Consider the following 24,957-nt stretch of genomic DNA (forward strand, 5'->3'; position numbering starts at 1 on the left):
AAATCTCTTATTGTTTGCTCATCGGAAGTTTTATCAAATAAAATCACATTTAAACAAAGACAATAATGAAGCAAAGAAACTCAAGTCAATAATCACCGTGAGATTTCTTTAATAATCACGCTCTGCACATCATGTTATCTATAATTATATTAGGATATACACAGTTAAAATGTGGTTTCAATATTAAAATAATTTGTTTTTGATATTCCTGATAAATTTTGTGATCAAACTTGTTTTCTTTTAAATATTAGTTTTAGAAATAATTTTATAAGCCCTAAGATTAATTGAAACTTAGAAATATAAACTTACACATAATTTTAAAGTTTTACAACGAATTTTATGGTGGCGGTGGTCGTGGAAGCAGCTGCTGGTGGTGGGCAGCCAGCGGCCAACAATGGTAATGGTCGGTGGCAATGGCAAGCAGCGGTCAACAACAAAAGGTGACGGCGGGCAGTGGTGGCCGACAACCAACACGTGGCAACAATGAGCGGAAATAGTAACAAAAAATTTCTAGTGTATCTGAAATTTGTCCAAATATGAGGAAGAATTTCAAAATGATGAATTCTAAATGCATCATAATATTACACTGCATTGATGCATTCCTTTTACTTTAAACCACACATCAGTATTCTCAGAACCCTTACATTTAAAATACTTTATACGCAAAAAATTGACAATCAATAGCATACTTAATCATGCTTGGAATTGGATCGCAATTAAACAAAATCATGTATGTTATTGCCTAATCCATAAATCAACCAACAAAAACATAAATCATTAGAAACATCAAAGTATCATCTATTCATCTAAATCTCTCATCACCCTAAAAGACCCAACAAAACAATATCTGCTTGATACAGAACATTCTCCCATGTTCAACATTACATAACAGAAATTTCAATGATAAATATTCCACAAGTATCACACATATATTGGTAATGTAATAAGAATTTTTTTTTAAACCCTCCTGAGAGTCTAGAGAGAGAGTTATTATGAGGCAAGAGAGGATTAAATTCAATAATCTGACAACAACTTCCAAGATCGTTCTCAATCCAACTCATTGAGATCCACAAGAGTAGAGAGAGAGAGAGAGAGAGAGGTTAGACATCAGCTCATTCTCTCTCTCTCTCTCTTACATTTTTTTTTTCAAAATTTTTTCTCTTATTGCTCAATGGGTAAAATCAACAACCTTAATTTTTTTTTTAACCAATTACTGCTAAAGCAGGGAGAGATACCTCAGAAATATGGCCGATAGCGCATTGGCCGCCGGAACCTTGGAGCTTTTCTGCATAGAAAGAAAGCTAAGGTGTCTTTAGAAACTAGGATAGATAAGAGGAAAGAACAAAGATAAATTGTCACTCAACAATCCTAAGGGTTCTTTCATTTGATAAAAGAAGATTACTTGGGAGCATAAATACATAAATAGAAAATCTTAACACATGGTTTTGTACTGGCATTCTTCTGCTTAGTTCTTCATTTAATACTAATCCGGACGTGACATATCACCCGGGGCCCTGTGCATCCGGATGTGGTGCGTTCGGATTCACCTCCGGACGGTTCGGATACCGCACATAATAATCTCTCCAAAGAGTGCGGAGTGGATTTATTTAGTGTGATTACATGCGCTAACCGATGTGCCTACTTGATGCTTGAAGTACTAAGAGCTCGCCTCAGTCAAGTGAGGCAAAAAATATAAATTCACTTATTTTAATCAACATCAACAAGTTTTTATCCAACTGCGTGGAGAAATTCACTATTTTAATCAAAGAATATTTGTTTATAATATGATGATCCTTACAATAAATAAATAAAATCTAGAATCACAGTTAAAAATATCAAATCATTAGCAAACTAATCAGTCACTAACAAATTTATAAACTGTTAACAAATTACTAATAACCTGCTAATAAATTGCAAAAAGTTTAACGATATTAGGCATAATAATCCTAATAAAATATAAAATCTAGTACTCATGAAGCATTTCTCCGTAATATTTTTGAGTTTAGTCATAGTAATATAAAATTTAAAATACATTTTTGAGTCTTTATAATATTCATATATTACATAGTACTCTTGAGATACTACTCCATTTAACCACTTGATTTTAACTCTAGAACTTATATCTTCAGTAAGATCCCAATCTATAAATCTAAAATATTTAAATATATTGCATATAAATATCACTTTATCTTCTAATAATATTGATAAAAATTTATCTTCTAATAATATTGACAAACAATTATCATATCACACTCAATAAAATTGCATATTCTAATACAATCATCATCTATATCCTAATAATTTATGGGGTTCTATGAATCATTATTTTCCATACTCCTATTAAATGTTTTCAGAGATATTAAACTAATAATGCATACCACAAAATAATCATTTTTTTCAACTAATCTGATAGACGGGTCCAAATAGGACGGGTTCACTATTACCGGAGGCGGAACAGGCGGGTTTTGCTCCCCATGCCTATCGCCCCTTTTATGTGGTCCACTAACATAATTAAGAGAAAATTAAGGGGATTTTAAGGGGGAGAATTCAAATAGAATGGATTAATTTGGGATTTACCTAAGGATTATATGCTTAAGTATGTTTTCGAAGCAAGGGTTTGGTTTTGGGGGATCTTGTTTTTTCCGCAGTTCGTTATTTTCTGATTTCTTGTGTGAGCTCTAGCGGCATCTAGAAAGTTGGGAGAGCCAGATCTTCCTCTCCAATTGAAGATCCAACTGTATCTTGCTATTTTCTTCCTTCAATTCGAGTTTTTGTGTGTTTATTAATACAATCTTTACTTTATCATACATAACTTTTAATACTCCACACACCTTTGAGACTTTGACACGCATTTTTCTAGATGTGCCTCAAAGCAATTTTCAAGGCACTCAATTATATAACTTCTTAATGTTAATAAAACCATCTAAAATTTATTTATTTGCTCTATATTTTTTAAATTCTTAGCATGATAATATATCTTATTGATATTAAATCATATGAATTCTCTAATATCGACATAATTTTCAAAGTCTACTTTCCATTACATAATCCCTATGTTGCACCGATACGGATACGACAACACAGATATGACACGATACGGATACGAGACACGTCAATTCTTAAAAATACAGAATACAGGTATGGAACGGATACAATATTATAATTTATAAATCATACAAAAAAATTACGAAAGCAATCAAAGCATAATATTTGAAATTACAAAAAAAAATGAAAGTACATCATTTGTAGCCTTGTAGCTTATAATATCAAAATAAAAGTAAGCATTAAATGTTTAGTACAACAACAAAAGTATAAACATAAATTGTCTAGCAAATGAAGTTTTAACTATTCAATAGAAGGAAATATATGATTAGCTTCTTCAGTGGTTTGTCCTTGAATTTCTATATCATCATCAATAAATATCATAGCTTCTAATTCAGGCTCATCAAGTGAAATATTAATAATTTCTAATATTCTCATATCATCAAGAAACTCAAATCCGCCTCGGAAATGAGAGAACCTCGCTCGCAGCTGCGGAAGTAAATACGACGGGTCTTTTTTCGATTTTTTTTTTATTTTTCAATGGACACGCGTATCAGATACGCGTGTCCTTTTGAAATTAAATATTATTTTAATTGGATATGGCAAAGCCATATCCGACACGTATTGGTGCTTTATTGGAGGCGTATCTGTGTATCGGTGTATTGGATAAAACATGCCTTCATAAATAGGTGAATCAATGCAACATATCATAATCCCCTAACTTCAATGCATAACCTACAGGTTAAATTCTCATACCATTTCTACAATCCTAAAAATCTTCCTTTTTTCTAAAAAATTAGAAACAAAATATTTATTTAATCCATAATTTAGCGTATTCTTCATTTACATAGAACTCGCTAAAAATAAAAATTAGACAAAGGAATTTAGGAATACTACGATGATGTCGTCCCCCAAGGAACATGAATAACAGTTTTTGTAATGCTAACGTGCAACAAAACTAAAATAAAGCTCTAAGGAAATTGTTTCTTAAAAAGGATTTTGTTCAGGTCCTCAGGAACCATTGTTAGTCGGTAGATTTTATAAATTACAAATCAATTGGCAATACTATATAAATATTCGTATTACAAATAAATCAATAAAAACTAGGCTAAGTGGCATAAATAATGACGTTGAATTAAGATGTGGTAAAACTTGATATAATATATAAAACAAGCAATGCCAATGATTTGCTCAATAGATTCAAGATAAACTAAGCTCTTAGCAGAATCAATTTATCCAAATGCTTGGAAGCCATCAAACGCTGCCTAAATTTTGAAAGGCATCAAAAGATAAGTTTGATATCAACTTATCTGATAAATAAAACAAAAAACTTTCCGCAAACACTGATAAGGCTAACAATTTGACACACGGATCATATATATGCGCGCACACGCTTTTGTTCTAAAATATTGATCTTACAACAACAACATCAAGCCACATGAATCATTTTTCTCCATTGTGTCATATTAAAAGTCAAATTCTCATTCAAATCTAATAAAGGTCGTTCCTAATATTTTCTAACCAAGTCTTTTTAGGCATGCTTCTACCTTTCTTAACATAAGTCAAATCTAATACCTCTACTCTCCTAACCGGGTCATCGGAAGGCCGCCGTTTTATGTGACCAAACCATCTAAGGTGACTCTCTCTAATCTTATATTCTATTGGAGCTACTCCAACCTTTTCACGTATATGCTCATTTCGTATCCTATCTCTAAGGGTAAAGCCACTCATCCACCTGAACATCCTCATCTCTGCCACACTTAACTCAGTATTATGCTTCTCTTTTCATGGCCAACATTTGGCACCATAAAGCATTGCAGACCTCACCACCATCTTATAGAATTTTCCCTTAAGTTTGAGGGTACTTTTCTATCACACAACAAGCCCGATGCATTCCTCCACTTCAACCATCCAACTTGAATTCTGTTGATAATATCCTCATCTATATCACCATCACTCTGAATAATAGATCCAAGATATCTACTATAGGAGAAGAAATTCAAATAATTTAGGCTCAAATCAAAGGAAAAAAAATAAATGAGCCAAGTATAACTTAAATCTATATTGGATTTAATTAGTCTACAACTAGGCTTGATTTGGCGTGATATCAAATCAAATAGTTCTGAGTTAATCTCGAGCAAATTCGGTTGGCTCAAGATCAGCTTGAACGCATACCTAGACATTGTCTAATGAGTACAAAGAATGAAAATAAATAGAGAAAGTTTTACCCGTATCCGTATGGAGCATAATATGGAGATGGCATGAAAGGTCTCCTTGGTCGAAATGCCATATATGGGTTAGGTCGCCTGCCACGATAAAGCTTCATACCAGGAATATTTGTCCTCTTAGCTGACACCTGCCAGTTTCATATTTAAATTTTAAAGGCATGGAAAGAGATAGAGAAACATACTGAAATTTATAATAGACACTTATTAACCTTTAACTGACGACCATGCAATTCTGACTCATTTAATAGAAGAGCATTTTGTACGGCCTCTAATTCAACAAATTCCACATAAGCAAATCCCTTGGGTTGGCCAAACTTGTCCGTTAAAATTGTTACCCTGTTCACAGTTCCACAAGACTGGAAGTGCTGTTGCACCTCTTCAGGAGTGCAGGAATAATCAACCTGGGAAAAGTTCATGATAATTATTGCATATTGCTAAAGCAGACCATTCCATAATAAAATGGACAGCATTGAACACTCGAGAGAAACTAAAAGAACAGTAAAACATGAAGAATATAAGCTAATGTTTGTAAAAAACTCTCCAAGCTCCAACCATAACAAACGATGCATTTAAAAGTAGGGGCAATTACATTCATAACATCTTGAAACTTGACTACTTACAAAACTCAAACCTTTTTCCACCCACTTTTAAAATGTTCATCCAAATTTCAAAATTCAACAAAAACTCAAACTGTATTTTTCTCTTTTAACAAATTCCTAGTTGTTTAATCATGGCATGCACAAATACATGGGTTTCATAGTTCAAAAAAATATCATGGGTGTTTATTTTATAAATAAGCAAATTTCAGGTATTATACATGTAATTCTCCCTAACAAGTTAATTAAATTCTATGTTCTCAAATAGCTCCTATTTTTAATTGTGATGAAGGTTGTCATACATTGAATAACAAGTATTGTGATTATTTTGCATAAATATGTTGAAGCTAAATCTACGCAACACCTTATTCTGTTCGTATTACCACAAAAGGTTCCCTAATAATGTACAAAAATATTAAAAGTGGATACCAATTCGGCATTCCTACAATGAGCAAGAATGGGTGATATCCTTATAGTCGACCAAACTAATATCGACTCCTCTTATGGTCGTCTAATGGAGGCCATAGTAGCTAGGGTTTTGGCTCTTCTTCATGAAGATATAGATTCGAAGCCATATAATAGTGGATTTTTCACTCAATAATAATAATAATAATAATAAATATTGCCTCATCTTCATTGGTCCCACCTGAGGTCTGCAAGATGGAGAGGATTGTTTCAAGTTGTTTAATCATGACATGTACAAATACATGGGTTTCACAGTTCGAAAAAATATCATGGGTGTTTGTTTTATAAATAGGCAAATTTCAGTTATTATATGTAATCCTCCCTAACAAAGTAAATTAAATTCTATGTTCTCAAATAGCTCCTATTTTTAATTGTGATGAAGGTTATCATACCATGAATAACAAGCATTGTTATTATTTTGCATAAATATGTTGAAGTTAAATCTGAACAACACCTTATTCTGTTTGTATCCACAAAAGGCTCCCTAAGAACGTACAAAAATATCAAAAGTGGATACCAATTCGGCATTCCTTCTACAATGAGCAAGAATGGGTGATATCCTTATAGTCGACCAAACTAATATCTACTCCTCTTATGGCCGCATGATGGCCATATGAGCAATCAAAATTTTAAAGCATAGGGACTACCAACAAATTGCATATAAACTTGACGTCTTCCTTTCAAAAATAACAAAAAAGTAATACAATAAATAAGATACAAAATTTGACACAACAAACTTGAAATAAAAGACATAACACGATGCAATGACACCCTTAAAATACGACTCAAAACACCTTAAAACTTTTATATTAATTGAGAAGAAAGATACAAATTGGGTGGAAACTTGCGGAGAGAAGAAATAGATAAAAAGCCCGAGAAGAAGTCAAAGAGAGGAGAAGAAGTGGATAAAGCTCGCAAGCTATCCAAGAAGAAACTCTCAGGTTTTAGTTCCAAAAATCATTACCAAATTCTCTCTTTTAACAGCCACTATATATAGGGGAAGAGAGGGAGCTAAACAGCCGCCCATTCCATCCAATCAGAAAAAGGGAGTCAAAAGGCCAAGGCAGCCGAATGAAGCAGCACTCGAAGAGCCAGCGGGACAACCACCGAACGGACAGCGCCAGGGGGAAGGAACCGAGCAAGTAGAGTAAACGAAGGGCCAAAACAGGGGGGAAAGAACCCGGCCAATAGCCATAATGAGCTGAAGAAGTCAACAAAACTCAGCAGCTAACATAACTAGGCAGCAAATCCCCCCCCCCCCCCCCCCCCCCCCCCCCCCCCACCTCCTTTTGCCTACATCAATTATCCTTCGGTTGAAAGATATCATCTCCTGATGAGATGACTTTAGAACATTCCTAACGAGTCAAAAGCGCCGTATCCAATTCTTGAATCAATGCCGCATATTTTCTCTAAATTATTTCTCTTTCTTGCTTAAATTTGGCTTGAAGAAGTTTCTTTTTCTTCTCGTATTTTTCTGTTCACAAATACATTTGATATTGAATTTTGTACAATTCGTTTTGTATGGGAATGGTAGAACTTCCTTGCGGTAGGATCCATCGGCTCTTAGAAATAGCTTCTTCCAGATCACTTGGCTTACTTTCTTAACTACATTCAACTTGATGTTTATCCATTTTTCTAAAGACTTATAAGAAAAGGAAGATACAAAAACCTAGGCTCTAATACCAAATTGATGCAATCAAATTTTTTGAAAAAAAACCTAGGCTCTGATACCAAATTGATGCAATCAAATTTTTTGAAAAAAAACTAAGATTGCATACACTATCGTCTTCCTTTCGTTTTCCTTTCAAAAATGACAAAATTTACAACAAAGACAAACAATATATTAGAACAATAAAACACCTAAAAGCTTTTCTTTGATTGAGAAGAAAGATAAAAATGGGGTGGACACTTGCGGAGAGAAGACTTAGATAATACAACTTAAAATAAAAGGACAACACATGAAACATATCGCAACGGCACCTTACAACATCAAATAAAAGGACATAACAATATTTTAAAACTTTTATATATTTTAGAACGGACAACACTTACAACTCACACGATAAACAATATCTTAGAACATAAAAACACCTAAAGACTTTTCATTGATTGAAAAGAAAGAAACAAATGGGGTGGAAACTTGCGGAGAGAAGAAATAGATAAAAAGAGAGGAGAAGAGAAAGGGGGACATAGCTCGCAAGCTATCAAAGAAGAACCCTCAGGTTTTCATGCTCCAAAAATCATCCATAACTCTCTCTTTTAATAGCCACAAAACAACCACTATATATAAGGAAAGAGAGGAAACTAAACAGCCCAAACAGCTGCCCATTCCATCCAATCAGAAAAGGGGAGGCAAAAGGCCAACAGGCAGCCGAATGGAGCAACACCTGAAGGGCCAGCGGGACACAGCCACCGAACTGACAGCGCCAGGGGGAAGGAACCTGGCAGCTAGAGGAAACGAATGGCCAAAACAGGAGGGAAAGAACCCGGGCAGCAGCGAGCTGAAAAAGGCAACAGAACTCCGCAGCTAACATAACTAGGCAGCAAATCAACTGCAACCATCGTAGCCAGGGTTTTTGCTCTCCTTCATGAAGATATAGATTCAAAACCATATAATAGTGGATTTTTCACTCAATAATAATAATAATAATAATAAACAATATTGCCTCATTTTCATTGGTCCCACCTGAGGCCTGCACAATGGAGAGGATTGTTTCAAGTTGGAAACAAGAAATGCTACTTTGCCTTGCTCCCCTTATCTTTTGATGGGGATCATCTAGCAACCTACCACCTCAAGATAGCGGATAAAAAGGTGAAAACCCACATTGACTCTGGCCTTCACCCCACCAAATTACCGACAAAACACTTATAATGCTCTGCATGTTCCATGTCACGATGTAAACAAGTCTTAATCAGTTCCCAGCATCAATATAGGATCTATACTCGTAACTAAATGACCATATGAATCAAACATGCAAGTGTGTAAAATAACATGATCGTACCGTATCATCTTTAGATCAACTATCATGATAGTTTTCATTAAATTTTGGAAGTAACAAAAATAATCTTCCTACTACATATGGAGATTACAGTGGAAAGAGCTTCATCATTGAGTATATAACGTTCTAACTATAATACCGGGCCTTCCAACATTTCTATTACTCTTTATTACTCTATTCACCGCACCTAGTTCTACTCTAGGACCAAGCGATCTCTATTAAGAGGACTCCGCTTTTGGTGTGAATGCAGACTACATATTGAGTTGAAATTGCTTAAAATTCTCTCTCCCCCTTCATCCCTCATTCATGGATATTCATTCTCTATTTCAATAACTCCAAGGTTATTCTCTTCTTTTCTTAATTTTATTCTAGAAGTTTTTCACCTCCAACAGCTCAATCAGACCGAAGTGCTACATCAAGTTCTGTAAGAGCATCAGTTATGCATGAATTGGTATCTAGACCCAAAAACTAATTCCAGACATATATTTGCAGTGGTAGCTTCAAGACTGCCTCTAATCTGCACTACATAAAGGCCGCTATGGATCCTGATACTCATGGCATAATTAATTTTTATGTGAGTTCTTAACTTGAATCTAATTGGAAACTTTCATTTAATATTAATATTTAAGATTGAGATTTATATTTATATCTTAATGATGATGAACTAAGTTAATATACCAATGATTTATGTCATATTTATGAATTTTTTTTAATTTTACTAGTTTTTTTTTAAATTTGGCACAAGATGTCCATAAAAAAAGGACCAACTAGTAGAGGCCAAAGCAAAAATGTAACTACTAACAGACAAGGGATTAAGACGATAAAACTACTTAACCTTTTATTTACTATTTGTACTTATTATGCGTGATAATTTAAAAATAAAAAAATAAAAAAAAAACTATGCGTGATAATTGTTGTAATAGACTATTTACTTGTGATTTTTATTTATAGTTGTAATTATATAAGAAAAATTGAATTTCAAAATTTTTAAATTTTTAAATAAAGATTTTCAAATTTTGGAAAGAATAATATCAAAATTAAATATAAAATTCGTTATTTAAATTTTCATAATTCAAATAATTCAAATAATCAATTTGGAGCCAAGAGGGGCCAACCACTCTTCCTCCAAAAGGATAACTGCATCTCCTAGCCAAGGTGTGCTTTTGTAATGTTGTAAAACTATGTAAAGCTTGATGGAATGAAGAGAAAAAGGTGGCTGTTGGGTTTGCAAAATTTGGAATTTCTCCCAAGAATACGAGAATTGATGGGCAGCCTTCAAACTTGAATAGGTTTGATGGACTAGATTTGATGACCACTTAACATTGCTACTTTGGTGAGTAATAAGCGCATTATAACTTTAGATTAATATTTTTCTTTTACTTTAGAATTCTTCTACAAGCAACACCTCAATGTCCCACACTCATTTCCTAGCATTCTCCCCACAAAAATCCATCCTAAACCCTACTAAAGCCTCTCGGCCAATCCTGGATTGAATCTAGCCTAGCTGGATTCTAGCCCTCATTTGACCCATCAAAACTCCTTCGAAATTCATCAGAATTTTCAAAATTGTACTAAAGACACTCATCTTCCATTTCCAAGCATAATCAAGTCTTGAAGTTCCCATCAGTTGAAGCCCTAAAAGTCTAAAGTCCAATTGTCGAATTACGGCTAGCTTTCCACCACCCTAGTATGTCACCTTCCTTTTGCATGGAACTTAAATACCATTCAATTTCAACCCTTCCCAAGGCTTTGGCATCATTTAATATATTCTCCCATTGAATTTGGATTGTCTCAGTTCTAAATGGACCTAAGACCAAGTAAACATGCGAGTTGTTGTGATATATGGAAAAAAAAGTATCATGGCACTTGGTTGCAAAAGAAAGAATAGTGCAAATACGGTTGTAGGATGAAGGCTATATATGAGAAATTTACGCAGAAGGAATAAAGAGAAATATCAAACTTAAGGATTGCAAGTTCAAGGCAACATAATGATAAAGGCTACTAAAATGTTAATAAAAAAAACCCAAGACTTTGATACCATGACAAAAAATGAAGAAAATAAGTTGTGTATTTCATTTTATTATTGTGTGGAATATATAAAAAACTAGGAGAACCTATAACAGGAAAAAACAAAATTTTGAGGCTGAAAATTAGCCACATACTTAATTATAATTAGGCCTCCTCTGGATCGGTGAGGTGGCATCAATGATCTCATGAATCAATGAGTTGGAAGAGAACAAGGAAAGAGACGAAAGGGGGAGGTGGCAACAAATGTTAGCAATAATTATAGGAGAGGGATGAGCATTGCAGTAGGCCAAAGTCTTGGGCCCTCATCCATGGTAGGATTATTCCAATTTTTTTCTTTTCACAACACATGAGATTTTATGAACTATCGCATGACTTATAGATAATCACCTAAGAATAATGCAAAGTATTATTTTGCATTGTCAGTTTTCAAGTAATTTTGCTTGAAAATGAGTAATTCATAATGTCAAAAATTTTAATTATTTGATCTTCCTTGAATTTTTTTCATAAGGAATATCCATGTCACTCTAGAAGACAAACCAAAGGTTTTCAATCACATTTTTTATTCTAAATGATTCTCAAACATCATTGTGAATGAAGGAAAAATGGTTTTGTAAGAATGGTCAGGATAAGAATTTTTCATGTGTTCTAAGAATTGCTAAACTTATATGAGAAAAATTTTTAAATTTCATTTTTTGAATAACAAAAAGGCATTGAATATTTTACATATGTTGATCGGTTGGATCAGCAACTGATAGAAGATCAATCATTGGGCATTGTACTTTTGTATGGGGAACTCTTGTAACGAGGAGAAAGAAACAAACAGTTGAAGTGAAGAAGCACTGTTGAGCTAAGTTTGAGGCTAAATCCCATGGTGCATGTAAAGGAATTCCTCTTAGAGGTTATTGAGGAATTAAGAATTCAAACTACCGAATCCGCACAAATATTTTGTAACAACAAAGCCTCCATGAGTATTGCAAAAAAATCTTGTCCATCATAAAAGAACTAAGCATGTTGAAATAGATCGTAGCTTCAGCAAAGAGAACTTTGAGGGGATCAAAAAGCTTCTCCATACAACTATATTCTTTCAAGTGACTGACAAGCATATTAAGCCTACATCTCACGTTAGTTTCAAGAACGTATCATCCAAGTTGGGCATGATTAACATATCCAACCCAACTTAAGTGGAACTGCTTATTTTCAATCCTTAGCCGGATAAAGAATTTGCCAAATTCATGCTGCTACCATGAAAGGAAGAGATTCGATGATGCCAATAATGGAAGTACCCTGCTGCTGCAGTGAATGGAAGGCACCTGTTCGCTCTTGTTGTAGGCGAGAATGGAAGGATCCAAGTTATGCCCAGTATTGACTATGAAGGTATATAATGCTAGAATCTCCTAATTCTTGTATGTGGTAATGAGGTTTGAATGGGATGATTTTGCTAGCAGAGAGCAGCGAGTGTTGTAAAGAGCATTTCTATATCTATATTACAATGTAGCGCCAGTTAGGAAGGTTATTATATGATAAATATGTCCATCTCTCCTATTTCCTTACTAGGAGGATCCAATTAGGTATTCTAGGTGCAATTAGTGAACGCGGAGAGTTCTCCTACCATGTTAAATAAACCATCCTTGTATCTGAATTTTCCAAGCTGCAGAAATATACTTTTATCCATTGTTCTCTGATTTTCAACATAAGAAATAACAAACCAGGGAAATTTGCTCAATATATCAGTTCACTGTTGAAGAGAATTCAAATGAGAATTGCTTGCGCATGAATTCATGAATGCATGCTTGCTTGCATTGAGTGTTGTAGGAAGTTATCCTTAAGTTCTTCAAAACAAAAGCACAGTATTTTGGTGAGCTTGAAACAATTTTGAAACAACTCCCCATTCACCAAAAACATGCTTGCAGTGAAACTAATAAAGCGAGTTCATAATAACACATAGAAAAGTAGTGAAAAAATGATAGGGAAAACTCACATTGCCTACATAGATTGATCGAGAGTCCACCTCCTCTTTCTCAATTTGTGTTGCAGCAGCACTTGATGAATCGTCTAGAATTATCCAACATCCAACAAAGAAAAATTATAAACAAAAAGTTAAATAACTTGATCATATACCAATAATAGAAAACAACAATACCTATTTCACACTAAACAAATGTGGGAATCGAAGGATAAAGAGTTGGCATACATTGCATAAAACCATCTAAGAATGCATCACAGTTTAAAATTACACAATTGAGTATTGAGGTATTTCTCATTCGTGGGGCGATGCATAAAGCATAAAGCATAAGGCTTAAGCCTCAAAATAAAAAAATTGAGTCAAGTGAAAATAAAGGTTAAAGCTGATTTTTATATAATACTCAAATATGTTAAATGATGCCATATTAACTTTCTATTGAACTATGAAATGGTAAACTGGCATACCTATGAAACAAAGAATTGAACAAGACAAAAAATAACATGTGATAAATTGCGTGAAATGAAATTGAAATCCAAAATATAGGAATTGCATAAATATCATATAATATCAAGTTCAACTCTAAATTCCATCTTCTCAATTCTCTATTCATCCACATTTAATTCCTTAAGAAAGTTGAAATAATTGGCAACAACTCAGAAATCATCTGCACTGTCATCACTAGGACAGTATCTAGTTGAGTCATCGTCATAATAAATTGATCTCTCCACTGCCTCATACTATGAAGTCCAATAACTTCCAATTTGTTTCTTTTTTCAATCATCTTCCTCTTTCATAAATATTTGTCATAAACATAAAGATGATAGTAATACTAAAAAAAATTAGAGGGAGGGGTGATGGTGTGCAACTTTCAAGTAATCCCAAGTTGTGGCTATGACGGTGGCGACCGCAACGAAGGTGACAGATTGGATGTCGAGGCAAATGAGAGTAAGTTGTTGCGGCTGGAGGTGCATGAAGATATGTGATTTGTTCTGGGCTTTTGTATAGAATTTGGGTAAATTTTAATAAAAATATATATAAATAGGGTGAGTCATATGTCTTATGCAAGTGAGACGGGCCTAAGCCAAGCTGAGGTGTAAGCCTCATTAAAAAGCTCGAACGTCGGCCTCGAGGCATAAGCCTGAAGGCATTTTTCACTGGAATTATGTTGAGGCGGGCCTCAAGGAAAGTCTTAAATTGCACAATTTTAAACAATATAATGCATTTATAGAAACTGCTACATTTAATGGTTCCCTCTATACCATCAAAAAACCTACAACACTTCTCAGCATATGAAGCACATATACTTTTATAATGGTATGGCATCCACAATGAATATTCTTTAGAAACTTTGACGTTCTATGGATAATGAATATTATGTAGGATATACTATTCAGCATGATGGATTCAAAATTCTCTTACATTCAATATCAAATGGATCAAATCTTTGGCATTGTTTGATAGTTAAATCCAAAAAAATACATTTAAAATATGTAAAAAAATTATGATGAGAAATCCAAATTTATTCAATTCATATTTGAAAAAACTTTAAAAAAAAAAGATTTTTACTCAAATGATTTGAAAAAGAAGAAGCAATCTAAGCATTCAAAGTTATTTCAATCGAACAAAATTAATTGGCTCAATACAACCAAAACAAAACCACTTGCAAAGTTATTTCCAATGCCACAAATTCCCTTGTCCAGTGGGAAATAGATTGAGGATACTCCATTTAATATATAAGAAACTTGATCCTATCATATACATTCACAAATCATCAAGAAAAACCTCTTAACATGTGCCTTCTGCGTGCATTAGAGTCCAAGCAAAACGTGGACAGCGGGTAAAACTGACATACGGCCAAGTTACATTTCGACCCAGTTAAATCCGTAGCCAATTCCGCTGGCTCAAAAGTCAACGCAACTGTCCGCATAACTAAAAAAACAGTTCTCTAAAATAGGGTTTGGAATTTGAGCGCTTAAATTTTTCCCCAAAAAAATTTTGAGTGCTTAAATTGCATATACTCTTTTAGCAGTCATAATTCAGAAATGCAGGCAAGAAAATCAAATAAAGTTGTTCCAAAAACAAAAAAAAAAAAACAAAGAAGGATTGACCAAGAAGCATTACTCGCTGCCTACTTAAGAGAAGGCGAGATTCAGATCCCTGATACCCTTTTATAAAAATAGTTAAAACCTAAAGTACGGGCAAACAGATCTCCCGTTGAAAAAATCTATAAAAAGTAGTAAAACAGCCAATTTTTTATCAGTCAAAAATAGCATCGTATACCCTGGTTGGCACCCATTTCTTTCTCAACCCTGGCCTGCATATCGCGGAGCGCACTCGCCTCCTCCTCTATTTCTTTAAGCCTCTTCTTCATGTCCTCCAAGCTCTGCAAGTCAAAGAAAAAGTGAGTCAAGTTCAGGTCTGAAAAGCAAGAATACAAGAAGCAAGAGCAATCAATGATCCACGGAAAGACCTCCTCTCTGGAGTTGGGGTCGATCTCCGCTACTCCATCGCCTTCAGCGGCAAGCATCTCCTCGTCGCCTTCCATGTCGGGGATCTCTCCACCATACACCTCGTGCTCGTGCTCCTGGTGGTCATCCATGGCAGCCTCCTCCCTTCCCCTATTATTGGTCGAAAAAGGGATGGGATTTAGGTTTTCTCTTTAGGCAAAGCTGCGGCTACGGCCCCATTTAGAAGACCAATGAGCAATTTCGATGCCTCTCAAAATCTAAAGGAGCCATTTTATTGAACTAGCTAAAAACCCTAAACTTCAATAACAACATATGAGAAAAAAATTTGGTCATGTTAATTAACCTAATATGTAATGAGTATTATGTTCAAATTTTAGCTTGACATTCATATAATTAATAAAAAAATTGTGAATTTTTTATTAAAATGAAATTTAACCCAAAAAAAAAAAGATATTTGATTTGGTAACCAAAATGAGGCATTAGATGACCTAATTCTATAATATTCTTATAAGGATCAAGCCAAGTAATCATTTAAAGTATAAATTTGACATTTAAAATAGTATATATTATGAATAATTAATATTGAGTTGTCAAATAATAATAGTTTTAAATCTTAACTATTAAATCTAAAATAAGCAGTTTGATGGTGTAATTAAGGAGTGACAAAATATTATGTCCATATTAGCAATAAGGAACTACTGTGAAAGAGATGTGAGAGTCATCATAATCAAGTGAGATAATATCTCTGTGACGAAGAGCAAACTCATGGAAACCTAGGAGGATGTTGGCCACAATATATTTTCTTATATTTGCAAGGCAAACCACTTAGATAAGCATATATGTCATGTAGATCTTGTACACGAGCCTCAACGAGACTTTATTCAAGGTTCTCTAATATCTGAAGTAATGCATGCATACCTTGCTAATTGAAACAAGATAAATGTACTCCATGTATACAAACTTTTTTCACCTTGATTAGAAACATAACATATTGTTTAGAGGATATGAACATAAAGATCATTCATTTATATCACCATGTACAAAAAATGATGTCTAGTTAAATTAGATCCTAATCAATCTAGAGTGCTCAATCAACCTTATGTCTCTTCAAATGCTAAAGTGGCCAGTGTTTGACATCCAAAACTATAATGGACCATAATTCATAATGCTTCAAATGAAAAAGTGTAGAAGAACCACAGTTATTTTGTCTTTCATCTCAAATTCAAGAACATATGCAGCAAGGCATTGTTATGATTGATTTGATATTTTCTCACATTTCCCTTGGATAGGTCATTGCTTACCTTGTATGCCCCCTTATATCATTAAATAAAGCTTAAATACACCAAATTTAGAGTTGAGTTTCATTTTAGCATGGATGTAAAAATTTTCGTAGTGTGTGAGACATTGATATATGAAAATACTAAATATTGTATTACCAAGGATTACACATTGCACAAATGATTAAGGTTATATTATTAGTGGTCAAATAATTACATAATTGTCAAAAGATAAAGACAAATCCTAGATACAACCAGGAGTAATAAAAAGGCTACCTAAGTGACTCCCGAAAATATTAATGCCCACATCCCACCATAAATCATTCCTTATATGAGAATGATACATAAAATGAAGAAGAATCACTCTTACAATCATAGGCACCTATAAAGCCTAAGTTTTCTCATTCAATCATGACTAAACACATGTAAGACAACTGATAAACAAAATTAACACTCATAAAAGAAATCAGTATAAAAAAAAATTCAAGAATAGATTGAATATGCTTATTCCGTCCAAGACCAAAATAAGAGACTCCCTATGTCCCCCTTTCTGTTTATCTAGTTAGATCCCCTTGACTCTCCTTGAATTGAATAATTGCCACTTTGACTCTTCCTGAAGCACCACTCTGACTAAAGGCTTCCATATATAAATCCAAGGTTCTTTCATCATTCTCATGTGGCTTTAAAGAGAGAGAGAGAGTTAATTCGATGGCTTTCACCCATGGAAAGCCTTCTAATCAAAACTAAATAAATTATGTTTGATCCTCCTTTCCAAAAATCTTTGGGAATATTTATAATGAATCTTTGACATATTCCAATTCCATCTTATAATTTGTTAGTTTTTATTGCTTGAAAATATATGTTCTAGTTGGGAAATATGAGGCTTTTTTTAAGCTTGAAGTGTTGAAAATTCATTTAGTAGGATTGAGCTTCACATTATATCATGTCAGCATAGCAAAAATCTTGTAGAGATTTGCCAGACGACTAAATGGAACTTTTCTAACAACTTTCATAGATAATTTCACATTTTATCATTCTTATGCTTTGATCCCATTATCGTATAAGCTTATGATAAGTTGTTTTGACAGTATTCAATAATAAAATAATGACCTTATAATAGAAAACATATATTTTCAATGATAAAACTCTTTTTTCTTTCTTCATTATCAATATTCATCTTTATTTAATGGAATCTAGAGGTGAATCTAGGAAGCTTTGCATGAAAAATCCAACAATCTAGTCAATTAGAGCATCAAAATTAGGAGCAAGGTAAAAGTCTTTCTTACATGTGTCATTCATTCATTTGAGTTTTACACACATCTACCATAGATTTGTTATAATAATCGATTTTTTTTAAAGAATTTTTTTAAATGAAAATTTTGAATTTTAATGTCGTGTCTTGTCGAAGAAGAGAGAAAAGGTTATTCAGAGCTTTTTCATCTGCAACTTTTGTTCAGAGATTTCTTCCATTAGTTGTAAGTAACTCAAATATTATTTTAATTTTCAATAATTTTGATTATTATATAGATTTTCGTGTAATGAACAAATTTGATTATAGATGATTTATAAAAGCTCTGATATATTCTTGAAATGATAAATATATAATTCTTTCAAATTTAATTATGGTTCGTTACATTTGCTAGTTATTTTATTTTATTTTTTCACAATGGAAATGTTTAAAACTCATTCACGATATTATCATTGCCAAAAGTACCATGCATTTTGAAGCTTATTTATCTCTTATTAGATAGTTTTTTTTTAATACAATCATTAAACATTCTTTATTTTGTTTAATACCCTTGCTACTCTTATGAATGATCACACCAAATCGAACAAGGAATAATAGATTAATCAAAAAATTCTTTTAATTGAGATCCATCTTATCAACCAAAATATTAAAAAATAATATGTTGCTTGAGATTTTGATGTTGACAAGGATTTTGAGTACTTCATAGTTGTCAATCATAACTCTTATATAAATAGTATCATCATACATATTTTAATAGATTGAGAGACCCTCATATGTAAAAAGAAATCATGGGGGGAGAGTGAATTGGTAAGATATCTTCATAATAAAATCTTACTTTGCTCAAGCTCCTCTAATGGTGGTTCCAACATATGTTACTCTCACCATGCCTTACATATGATTGATCACTTAACTCCACTCAATACCTATTAGTTGGCCTCCTCATTGATTTAGAACACTTAAAAAGTATTCTTAGTTTTGAATTAGTGTCTAGTAGATGAGATTGGGATTTCGTTTGGGACGACTTTTTCACTGCTTCTTAAAGAAGCTTTTTAGTATAAAAATTAAAATTTTTATACTAGAAAACTGCTTTAAGAAGCAGCAAAAAAACCGTTCCAAACGAAGCCGGAGTGATTGAAAGGAGAAAGAATAATATCATTTTCATATGAAGAGGAGGTGGCATAATAAGATGAATCAACTGAACATTAAACAACTTCATAGTATATCACCACTGGAACCTCATCACAGAATTTCCAATGCAAATAACAGCTACAACAAAAATATACTGGCACTAAAGAAGGTAAAAAGCTTGAGGTTCTAACAACTTTCTGCTCCTCTGTAAATTTATGCTGTAGTACATGACCATCACTTTAAGATGAATCTACCAACTCTTTACATACTCTCAGCTAGTAACCAATTATATTCAGAGCTTGCTTACCTATATAAGCCAGCAGCATAACTTTACCCACATCAGTAACTGGAAACTACCATCCTCATTTATCTTAATTTGGAACAGTGCTCTTCCTTCGTCTCCCTGACAATGATGGAATCAAGAAGAAATATAAGATTATATCTATTTGCTATAAGAATGATACAAGATTACTACAATGTACAATGTGCAATAAAATTTCTACAAATAAATAGCTAAATTTATTAGTTTTATGATCCTGAAGAACACGATGGCCGTGTCGTTCGTTGCCATTTCTGTCATAGCTAGCAGCGAGTTTGGATCTTCTTCCATCTTGAGTAACTTTCCTTGTTGCACCGATCCAGCTTGGAAGTGTCGTGCAATGCTAATTAGGGTTTAGGGTCTATTTGGAAGAGCTACAACATCCTATAAAACCGCCGATAGTTTTAAAGATTTGAAGTTTTTAATCCTTCTGCAATTACCACAATGCTCAAGTAGCTAAACTACTTAAAAATCTAAAGGACTTTTCAACAATTAATTAAAGAGAAGAACTATGCCAATTCACCATAATTCATCCACATATATTACTATAAACTTGAGGGAAGATGCCTACCAGTTGAACCCTTAATCCATAAGACCTGTGTATCAATGGTGGATAAATGTTCATCATCAAGGCGCTTCCATGTCTTAATGGACTTCACTCCTCCCCACTCACCGCTCAATGTCTTCTCAAGAGATGCAGAAACCACCCTCGCCCTCCTCGACCAGCCGGCTTTCCCATATGCATGGTATCCAAATCCACCAGCATAGCAAAGCTGAATACCAATAAGCTTGCCGCAGAAGTCATTGAGATGATCATGCCCTGTGAAGACAGCTTTAGCATCTCCTGTCTCTACCAATGTTGCAAAGAAACCAGAGTTGATGGACGCCGAGCTGATCCCCTCCTGCTTTACGCCGGTAAAGTTTGATGCATCGAAGTAGCTGAACTCTGGTAGAGGTATGTGGAAATAAACAAGGCCTGGTGCTGGATCCTTCTGCTGCAAAGCTCCTCTCATGTACTCCTTCTGTGATGATAGAAAGACTATCAAAACTGGAATTTGTAGAGGAAAATAGAGTTTGGTTAAATTCCTCCTATTACCTGAAGGCGAGAAGAAGTCTTCTGGAACCAGACTTGCTGAGAGGGTTTGATCCAACCGTAACCTGGAATGGCAGGGGCAGTAGAATAATCTCCACTATCAAGGAAATACAGATTGAGAACTGACTTGTTAGCAAGTGCAGAACCCTCAGCCCCACGAACCTCTAAGTTATAATTTCCAAAACCATCAATTTCTACTCCAGTTGGATTAAGTTGCGAAAGGGTATGATCCATCCCTACAATGTGTTGCATTACACCTTCACGGGACAAGGTACCCTCTTGATCATGGTTGCCAATTACTGCAGCCCATGGTAATTTGAGAGCAACAGCAGGTTCAAATGCAGCATTCAATGATTTTGATGCATCTTTAGAATCTATGCCAAAGATATTGTCACCTGGATAAAAGGAAAAAGAGTGAAGAAAAAAAGGATCAGGAACCAGGACATGCATATAAGGAATAGAATACATGCAATGTTTAAAGAAGTATACAATGGAAAAAATTTTGGGTCAGGATATCTCACAAAAATTTTTATTAGGATGAATTTCATATTTGTTAGATTTGTTTTGAGATAAGTGCAACACAATTTTTTTTTTAGACTTCTGAGCGAACAAACATAATATGCAAACTTTGAACTCAAGCTTTAGTAAAGATATCTTGATACTATATAGTGCAACACTAATCTCAAAATAAATTCAATAATCTTAAGATTCATCTTGACCAAACTTTAGTAAGGATATCCTGATCCTATTTTTTTATAAATCTTCTCAAGAAGAAACAAATGGACTAGCAAACACTGTAGAAAAATTAAGAAAATTAGTTTAGTTCAACCTATGGGAGAGCTAGAAATGCATTCACTCGCTAAATTTTTGGATGCTAGAAGAATATGACAGTATTTGATAAACAGAATATTATTCATAAATCTTCATTAAAAAACTATGGTTCATTGCCTTCATTTTATGAAAAACTATTACAGGCTATTGTTTGGACCGAAGCTTAAAACTCCGTGTTCTTCACAATCTCCTTTCTTTCTAATTTTATCCAAGAGGCTATCATGAAGTTCAATGGAATGATCACACCTCTGGAATGATCAAATGGCTAGCTGCATCAAATGGTAGGAGTTGGCCGCATCTAGGCAACTTTAGGCTACAAGAAAGCCGAAGTGGGAAGGCCAGCCACTTGAGTAAGTTAGGATACATACGATTGTTATATCCTCAATATGGCTTTATGTCTTTCGATATTTGACCAAGGAATAGTATATATATTCCTCATGGTGGTTGCACTCTTACAGAAAATAAGATCAAAATAATATTTCCAAATTGTGTTATCTGAATTTTTTTTTCTCTAAGTGTATTATTTTGGTTTCCTCTAGGGGTCATTTACATTTATTTTTATTAAAAACTTTATACAATTCATCGGTACACCTTCCCTCCATCTCTCTTTACATTAACGAAAGGAAATAAATAGGCCTAACAAAGCTCTTTCTCTCCTGCTCAAGAACTACAAGTTATGTCCTTGAACTTGATTAAAGGAGTCACTATTCTTTCAAAGCAAATCTTGTAAAACACTTTAAAAAAACCCTTAACAAGATTTACAGGATTTTTCCCAAAAACCTAACTGGTTTTCTTGGACTTCAACAAACTAAGTGCCTCTAACATGATAGACTATTCTGTGCGGAATCCGAACGCCAACCAGAGACCAATAAAAATGCATCACGTTACCCAAAAAGTGTACCGCGCTCGATATCAAGCGGTACCGGATGGTTCTCCTGTCCGGTGTCCGCACAAAATAATCTCTCCTCTAAAACACCCTAATCTAGCTTCTAACATAACACCACATCTCCACCAAAAAATACAAAATTCAGTTCCTTTTTCATATCAAAGATGGGTGATTGGATGACCATAAGTTCCTCCTCCCAAACTTGGATAAGTTGTTAAACCTTCCTCTATTTGGCATATTTTGTAAACAATTGTTTTTCACCATCTCCTAAAGATAAAACTATAACCAAATTCTCAAATAACAATGCACAATGGTATATAACCAATATAAAAATCAGGACTTAGAGTTAATCAGGCCATCACCAGGAAGTAATGACGACAATACCTTAAAAGTGGCCAGGGTGAATGCCCATCCCCTAATGTTGATTAAGGTTTCGTTTGGGACAACTTTCTTGTTGCTTCTTAAAGCAGTTTTTTTAGTATAAAAATTTAAATTTTTTTACTAAAAAAACTGCTTTAAGAAGCAACATAAAAGCCATCCCAAACGAAGCCTAAGAGACCACATGACATTTGAAAATAAGTATTGGTAGCTGTACACCACAAGATGTGCAAGGAACCAAAGAAGAGAAGATGACGAATACAAATTTTGCAAATTTTGACAATAGAATTTTGCATCAAGAAACCACTTTACTTACCAGTGGCAAGAATCTACAAGCATTTCAAAGCTTTCTTCATTCCCAAAACATATGAAACAAAATCTAGCAAAACAAAGATAAACTAAAGCATTATATTTCCTCACCTGCATACACCAAGCTTCTCAACCTTAGCTTGCCCCCAAGAATTTAAGATTTTTTTTTTTAATTTTTTGCCGCACCTCCATGACATCCTAATCTAGAACCACACTACAAAGTATTAAAGTCCTATACGACCCCAATTCAGCATGTTAATTAGTAGCCACGACAACCGCAACCTTCAAATACTACTCACCAGTTCACCCACACAACCAAAAAACCCTCGATTTCCCTCGATTAGCTCAAATATTTGACCTGAAACATCAAAAAAATAATAATGGAATAAGAATATGATACCTGTGAAGACGATGAAATCAGGGTTCTCATGGCGAATAACTCGATAGATAAATGCCGTGGTGTTGAGATCAGAGCAGGACGGGAGCTGGTCAGGAAACACATCCAGGCATCCCGTCTCCTTCCCATCGGCGTAGTGCATGTCCGCCACCTGCAGTATCTTGAACTCCCCCGACTTACTCCCAAACCGTAGACGTCGAGCCCCGGCGAGTACCGCCGCCGGTAAGATAGCTCCGCCGCTAGTACCCACTCCTCGGGGCAGATCAGAGCTCCCTTCTTGCCATTCAGCGATTGCAGCTAAGACGAAGAGGAGCAGAATAGAAAGCCTTATCATTTCTACTGTGGGTTTTGGTGCGGAATTAATGAAGCTGCTATCCACTCTACTGATATAAGAGTTTATTTGGAGACTTGCGCGCCGTCGGCTTCTGGACGTAATTGCTTTGTACGCAACTTTGGGAAATGGGTTTGCAAGTTGAGTTATTTACATGCATGCCAGATCATTTATCCCAACCTTAAATTTTAAATTCAAAAATGATAATGTAACTAAGGCTTCGTTTGGGGTGACTTTTTCTGCTTCTTAAAACAGCTTTTTAGTAAAAAATATACTAAAAAACTGTTTTAAGAAGCAGTGAGAAAGCCGTCCCAAACGAAACATAAGACTTCTATTTGGAAAGACTTTCTTATTGATTTTTAAAGCAACTTTTTAGTATATTTTTCTTTTTCAAGTTGCTTTAAGAGACAGTAAGAAAGTCGTCTCAAATGAAGCCTAAGGATTCATTTGGGACGACTTTCTTATTGCTTCTTAAAACAACTTTCTAGTACAAAAAATTTATTTTTTATACTAAAAAGCTGCTTTAAGAAGTAGTAAGAAAGTCATGACAAACGAAACCTAAATCACATAAATGATTATGCGACTAAGGCTTCGTTTGGGGCAGCTTTTTTATTGCTTTCTAAAATGAAGTTTTAGTACAAAAATAAAAAAAAATTGTACTAAAACTCCGTTTTAGAAAGCAATAAAAAAGCCGTCCCAAACGAAGCCTAAGGCTTCTTTTAGGATAGCTTTTTTTTTTTTTTTGCTTTTTAAAGATATTTTTTAGTAGAAAAAAATTTTAGTACTTGAAAGCTGCTTTAAGAAGCATATATAAAATCATCCCAAATGAAACCTAAGATTTTAATCGGGACTATTTGTTTACTTCCTCTTAAGACAATTTTTTAGTATAACATTTTAATTTTTTATTAAAAAACTATTTTAACAAACAATAAAAAAACATCACAAATAAAGTCTAAATCAACATTATCCC

The 24,957-nt window shown here is 34.1% G+C and overlaps 2 protein-coding genes across 3 annotated transcripts; both read right to left on the bottom strand.

The window, feature by feature from the left end:
• Positions 1–1,135: 1,135 nt before the first annotated feature.
• LOC110096238 (polyadenylate-binding protein 2-like) lies at positions 1,136–16,011 on the bottom strand. Of its 2 annotated transcripts, none has more exons than XM_020822086.2 (6): positions 15,792–16,011; positions 15,602–15,704; positions 13,337–13,410; positions 5,480–5,671; positions 5,271–5,398; positions 1,136–1,301 (listed from the first exon to the last, which is right to left on the bottom strand). In XM_020822086.2, the coding sequence occupies exons 1-6, from the start codon at positions 15,918–15,920 to the stop codon at positions 1,217–1,219; spliced, it is 711 nt and encodes a 236-aa protein (XP_020677745.1). In that variant the 5' UTR covers positions 15,921–16,011; the 3' UTR covers positions 1,136–1,216. The 2 variants fall into 2 exon arrangements, with proteins under 2 accessions (XP_020677745.1, XP_020677746.1); XM_020822087.2 differs by having other exon boundaries at positions 1,136–1,285; positions 15,792–16,008.
• A 3,478-nt stretch (positions 16,012–19,489) lies between these two features.
• Positions 19,490–24,032, bottom strand: LOC110096228 (probable inactive purple acid phosphatase 29). Its single transcript, XM_020822072.2, has 4 exons — positions 23,660–24,032; positions 20,859–21,250; positions 20,334–20,784; positions 19,490–19,846 (listed from the first exon to the last, which is right to left on the bottom strand). The coding sequence occupies exons 1-4, from the start codon at positions 23,988–23,990 to the stop codon at positions 19,815–19,817; spliced, it is 1,206 nt and encodes a 401-aa protein (XP_020677731.1). The 5' UTR covers positions 23,991–24,032; the 3' UTR covers positions 19,490–19,814.
• Positions 24,033–24,957: the final 925 nt, after the last annotated feature.

This window comes from Dendrobium catenatum, unplaced genomic scaffold (genome assembly GCF_001605985.2).
Source record: "Dendrobium catenatum unplaced genomic scaffold, ASM160598v2 fragScaff_scaffold_156, whole genome shotgun sequence".
Classification (NCBI taxonomy): Eukaryota; Viridiplantae; Streptophyta; class Magnoliopsida; order Asparagales; family Orchidaceae; genus Dendrobium; species Dendrobium catenatum.